This window comes from Pygoscelis adeliae, unplaced genomic scaffold, assembly GCF_000699105.1.
Source record: "Pygoscelis adeliae isolate BGI_AS28 unplaced genomic scaffold, ASM69910v1 Scaffold298, whole genome shotgun sequence".
NCBI lineage: Eukaryota > Metazoa > Chordata > Aves > Sphenisciformes > Spheniscidae > Pygoscelis > Pygoscelis adeliae.
Window position 1 is genome coordinate 2,999,318 of NW_008825303.1, and position 6,673 is coordinate 3,005,990.

Below are 6,673 nucleotides of genomic sequence, written 5' to 3' on the forward strand. Positions count from 1 at the left end.
TCTAGCAGTATGTTACAGAAATTGTGCGAATTACATATACATCAATTGCACCCTTTTTTTTTTTGCGAACTATGTTCTTTGTTGCGATGACTTTGGAGGAGGACAGAATCAGCTCTCTTCTTTCAGTAACTTATCGTTTACAACTGGACTATAAGAATAAATTCAAATTTTAGAGGGACACAGGAAAAATTGGATTCTGCTTAGCTGACATTCAGCGTAGCATTAGGTTGACCATTTCATTTGACATACATTACATGTTCCAGGAAAACTTAATGCTAATAATATTTCTTAGTAATAAGCAAAGGAAACCAAACCATCTTCATGTCTGCAAAAAAGCAAAATGCATTTCTCATTAATAACTTGCGCTCTGAATGGAATACAAAGATTAATAACAAATAATGACTTTTCAAACATTAAAAAAAGTTAGAAACATCCAAAAGGAGAGAACACTCAGCTGCAAAGCTTCTTGGGACGCTTTTTAAAAGTAGGCAAATTGCTGTAACGTGGAGATTCAGAATTAGATTTTATCTGCACAGCCTACAGCCTCTATTTAATAAACATGTCAAATAGACAGAACGACACAAGGTCAAAGGGGAAAACTAAAGCACAAGGAACGAGCATGACAGTCTACTAACTCTCATGAAACAGCAGTGCAGACCTGCGACAAAATCTCTTTCGAGAGTTTTCTTGATTGTATACCTTGTAGCCTGTGTTAAGTACATATACATAAATCCCAGTCTGCAGTACAGTTTAGTTTTAGCATACTCCAAATCTACCCAGCAAAAGTGGAATTCTTGACTATTAAACCAGGCTCAGCTGAGGCTCCATCTTGAACCTCAAGCGTTCTGGTAAGTTAGTATATGTTCAAAACTTAACGCACAATGCAGCCACCGTTTACTGCTTTACATCATGTAAATGCCATGTTCTTAGGTCCACCCTTATTTAATTAGTGCTGTCCACACATGCTGTGACCTAGCACTCTGGGTTTAACCTTCCCTGATAACAACAGGTCAAAGGGCACCTGAGTTTGTGTATAAAAGTTAAACTAATTTTTCAAGGAAACTATGCTTCCTTTTTAGCCAGAATTAATATCAGCTCAGGACCCTGCGTTGTTTCTCACTACCATCTTTCAATTGTTTAGACTGTCAAATTAAATGAAATATATACCCATGAGCCATCTGTGCTAATACAAACTCTAGAATACCAGACCTCTTCTGTTAATCAAAAAACCCTATTCTATAGTCCTACTATTACGTGATAAAACTATTCCTTAGAGATAATAATCAGACAGTACATAAACTACGCCTTTTCCTTCTGCTGTCTGCTAGCCTGCTACGGTCCACAAGGTCAGAATGGACAGCAAACTGCCTCAGGTGTATGTTGATTTTTTAACATTACAGAAACAAATCACATTAATACACTGAAAGGGATAGCGGCTGAGACTACACAAGTGTGTCTGTCCACCACAAACAATATTACGCCTACAATTCAGTAAGACAGCTAAGCGGCTACTTCCTGAGCGGAGCCTGCATCGATGAACCGAACGAAATAATTCACACCGGTTAGTTTTCTACCACCCTTTATGCAATAATTACTATCTTGCACCATTTTATGTAGAACCAACTAATGCAGATCACGGGATTTGGGAATTAACGCTGATGGTTTGTTATAAATGCTCAGATATAATGGTAGTTGGTAGAGGGATAAATACAGACAGTGTAAGTGGAAGCTTACATTTTAAAAATCAGTAGTGGTTTCATGAGGTATCAGTGGGACAGCCCTTCGGCCGCTGCACTTTGCTATAGCCCCCCTATAAGCAGTAACTGTCCCAATTCAAGTCTTACGCTCTGGTATATACCTGTAATAATTAAGCAACAAATAAACATCCAGTCTGAAACCAAGAGCTGCTGAACAAGTTGTAGAAGAGAACTACTTTGATACACCTTGATTCACAGAAAGAAATGGGAGTCAATGGTTTGTGTAAGAGTTGTTTTACATGAAACTCCAATAAATATATTGTTTCTGTGCCCTGTAAAAAAACCCTGACTGGACTGGATCCTCCAACTACATCTATACAGATGAATGTTGCTACATGCAAATTGCTTGTTGCTGTTATCAGAGATACTAAGTGTACTAAAAATCAAAGTGAAGAAATACGAACTGAAGGAGCCTTATACCTTATACTAAATTCTTTACTCATGCAAAGCTCTTGCTGAGTTTAATGCATTTCAGATGGCGTGTGTGGTACAACTTATATACAAATTACATATTAAATGAAACAGAGACCTATTCTGATGAATTGTATAAGATTAATGCTGCTAGGCGTGTTTTGCAAAGCAATGCTTTTTGACAGGTGTTTTATATTAACAACACAACAGCTTTGACAATTTATCTGAGAAATACACCAGTATTTGTATTTTCTTTCTATGGCAAAATGATTCATTTACACTAGAAATCTGTTCACAGAAGAAGGTAAGAAAAGACATCTTCTCAAGACTCAAAATGTGATCTTTTTGAGTTTTTTTCATGAATAAAAATTATGAAAAGTTAAGTCTCCAATTTTTGGTCAATAAAAGTTTAGTTGGATTAAAAAAAAATTGGTACCAAGTGAGTTTCAGTTTCAGTTGTACAATCTTAATGCAAGTGGCCGCTGAAAGCACTGAAAAATGTGAATTGCGGTTATAACATAAGTAAGTCCTTTCACATTAGAAAAGCTGTTATTTTGTGCTTTTGACCAAGATATTTTTTACATTTTGGGGGCTTATTAAATATAAAAAGTACTGTGCTAAAAGTGAGTTTTTTTGAATAGAAGAAATAATGGATGGGATTCAGCATTTTGCATAGTCCAAATTTTCACTTTTTGCTTAAATTCATTTGCCATAGCTGTACAGTGGAAATAACAATAATTAGCAGTTTTAAGCATGAAAAAACCCTAAACATTTAATCGTGAAAGTTCCTTCAATAACTAAGATCTTAAAGACAAAATTTAGTCCAAAAGTATATGCAATAATTAACATTTCCACACTAAGCAAAAGTTTTAAAACATCTTTTACCTGAAAGGCAGGCAGATCCAGAACAGCAAAACTATTGAAGAAACGTAAACTCTGAATGGCAACCTGGATTGTGTTCGCTGCATAGCTGTCTTTAGGACTTGTTGTGTTTGGATCTGAAATTGTCCCATGGAAAAGAACACAGTACAGCATATGCAAGACTCCAACCAGATCCGTAGACTGAAGAACTGCTGTTAGTCCTGTGGGGTCCTGATGTGTATTGTCAAATATGTTCCAAGATCTGTCAAAGAAACATTAAGCCGTCTGAGGAGGAGACCAGCACTCAGTGAGAACACTTGCCCAGGATGCAGTACTTCTAATAAGCCAAATGTCAGAAAACTAGTAAACTGCTGAAAAAGAAAAAACCTGATGCCTAATGTGGCAAGAAACCACAACGTTTCCAGAAAATACTTTCAATAATCTGGGCACTGTCCCATGCTCTCTTTAATTGCAGTGCAGCTGTATCTTTAAATATCTTTCTCCACATACTGGTTGGTGTCTTCGCTCCCAAAACGGGTTCACGATACCAGCGCGAGACCATGCAGAAATTCGACAGCTTTAAAGTCGGAAGCCTGGGGGCACTTTAGGGACTCCATGCAAGCTCTGTCTCAGGTCAGTAGCCTACACCCATCTTTCTGTCTTGCAACAGCAGCCAGCAGAGGTGGGAGAACTCCCTGGAGCCTCTCACTGCCTCAGTGACGGGCTGCAGGCACGGGAACAAACTGCCTACCTAAGTGGCAAAATAAGTTACCAGGACCAGATGATCTTAATCAAGTAGTTCTGCAGGAATTGAAGAATGAAGTGGTTGAGCAGTTAACAAAACACGCTACTTCTTATTTCAGTCAGATGTTGTTATGGGAGACTGTACGGTAGCAAAGCATAAACAAGTATGAAATGCTCGAGACAAACCAGCACAGCTTGTGCAAACGGAAACTAGGTTTCTTTGGCATCTTTTGGGTATGCACGTAAAATAATGGAGAAGGTTTTTGGCTATCTAGGCTATCAGGACAGATGGGTAAATAACTCAGGATGCCCTTTCCCTTCTCACATTCAAACTTTCATAATCCCTCTATGATTTGTACTGTTTTGGTTTTTTTTTCCACATTATTAATCATCCAGAAGATGATGCAGGACAGTCACTACTAAGAAAGACTAAGATTGTCACTACTCTGGAGGTTAAACAATGTGTAGAAGGCAGGCAAATACAAAATAAAACACACAAAATAATTCAACAAGTTTTATATACTGTGAGTTCTGATTCAAACCCATCATGTAAATGACTTGAACTTCATTATGGAAATACATTTAGTCTATATTGGCAATCAAAGGAAACACTAAAATATTAAGATACAGTGAACAGTAAGACTGAAAATACGGTACATCAAAATCTGGTCTTTACCTCATCTACTATGATTCCGTCTTAAAAAAAAAAAGGAAAAAAAAAAAAAAAGAAATGTGTCAACATCAAAAGAGACTACAAAGATTGAGTCTACTTTTTTTTTTTTAAACGAAGGAAAATATGACAGGTGATATGTGAAAATGTTAAAAAAGGACAAATTAGATGAGGGTATCTTTCCCTTTTATAACAACTAAAAGCACAGGAAGTGGGAAAGCAGTGGAAACAAGAACCACTGTCTAAAACAAGCTGTAACTGAAGACCTCAGTTGAATACAGAAACGACTGGACACTCAGAGGGCTCAGAATATTCCTGTTAACCAGAATCAGTAAGGAGCTTTTCCTTGACTAGAATGGCTCTAAATGATCTTTTCACTATCTGCATCAGAAGCACCTTGCACCACTCTGCTACACACATTGCTCTGCTCCAGTGAAGTTTCCAACACGGACCCTAGGTAGGCTGACTAATCCTGCTTTTTGTGATACAGACACTTGTCTTCAATGGAGCAACTAAACCACAAATTCAGCAACTACCAGGTTCTGGCAATCATCATCTTGTTCTGTCATTTTCACATTTCCTAGCGAAGCAGAAAAGCGGGTAAGAAAGCAACACCTCACCCAATAACAATGTCTGTCAAGAAGAATTTCTATTTCTAACAGCACACTGTTGCTTCCTTGGACCAAAGAGAAGGAGAGCGAAACAGGCAGAGCAGGATAACAAACCTGCATTCTCCACGTCCCAAAGAACAGCCTGGTACTGGGCTAACCTCAAATATCGCTTAAATATTTAAAGAGAAGAAAGAACAACAGTTATGTTAAACACCATCTTTGCAGTTATAATAGCAAACTTCAAAGCTAGTATCTATGCATTTTCTTGTGTATACAATTCTGTAGGGTAGCATGAGTGGGCACTAAAAACATGAGCAAGGCTGATGACCAGGTCTTTCTGATACCGCAAACTCCTGTTGTGCCCCCGAGCAGGGACTGCTTAGCGTCTGGGTGGGGACAGAGTGTGCGCAGCTGCTGCGAGGAGGCTGACACGCTGCAGGTGAAGGAGGGGAGATTTAGGAGGCTTAGGAAGGTTATTTTAGCACTCAGGCTATGAAGTATCTCTGCACCCGTTTCACAGCCTTTGAGCGGTCGTCTCGCAGCTGTATCTGCCCTGAGCCCAGGTGAATACGATAGGGACAGTGTTTGGGATTCTACACAACTTACTGTACTAGCACCCATCTGCCTCCATCACTGTCCGCTCACTTATTTACATTCAGAAAACAGATGACCCACTTCTGCTTTTTATCAGTTAGATTACACGTGTAAAGAATGATCTTATCTGAAATTAGCATTTATGGGTACCATTTCTTTCCAAGTTCTTTCTATTTACAGTCTGTGAATGTTCGACGTTACCGAAAAAGCTTTTAAGTACAGCATCCTCTGCTGCTACTTCAAGGATTTGTGTCCCGGTCCTATTTCAGCGATACCTATGCTGTACAAAAAACACATGAGACTGCATAATTAATTACTTCATAAATCTTTCAAAGAAGCAATCAGATCTTTAGGTAAGACACACAGCAATAACAAAAGCAACATAGCTGTGCCTATTTTCCAGTACCTGTGTTGTTGCACAAGTGACTCCATTACCACCAGTCACCACTACAACTCTGCCAGTTTGCGGTCAGCCATTCGTAGAGTGTCAGACTGACATGAACGTGTCTGAGTTTATTGTACGGGTTCCAAAAACAGGGTGGTTGTTCAATATTGTGATAGCCAACTGAACTCCTAACAATCCATAAAGAAACTGTGCCACAAAACTGGCCACGACAGTGCTTCAGAAGGCCACCGGCGTTGGATTCTCTCAAAATACATGTAATAACATTCGAAAGACAAGCTGAAGTAAATTAAAAAAATGATTAAAATTATGATTTGATGCCACTTATCTGCTGCAAAAGAAGAACCACAAACAGTCAGCTGGTGGTTTGTAGCACTCATAACGATCCTAACATCTACTCCATAAAGAATAAAAAAAGTGGAAAAAATACCAGAGCTCTAAGTGTGTTTTGGGTGGGGTTACGCTGCACAACAATTTATGGCATTACTTTCCTTTTCCTACGCATGGAATCCATGCCCAAAATCTTCATTTGGAAGCTCTGTGGTCTTTAAGTGAGTGTGTTTGAATGGAGTCAGCAGAGACACTTCCTGAGCCATCACCTGGCCCTGCCAGCTGTGCCTGT

At 38.8% G+C, this 6,673-nt stretch overlaps 1 protein-coding gene across 1 annotated transcript in view; it reads right to left on the reverse strand.

Moving 5' to 3' along the window:
- Window positions 1-6,673, reverse strand: part of SCAPER (S-phase cyclin A-associated protein in the ER) — a 258,080-nt gene that overhangs the window by 21,661 nt on the left and 229,746 nt on the right. Inside the window, exon 28 of the mRNA XM_009330071.1 lies at window positions 3,054-3,291. Coding sequence (XP_009328346.1) covers window positions 3,054-3,291 — 238 coding nt within the window. The remainder of the gene's footprint in view (window positions 1-3,053; window positions 3,292-6,673) is intronic.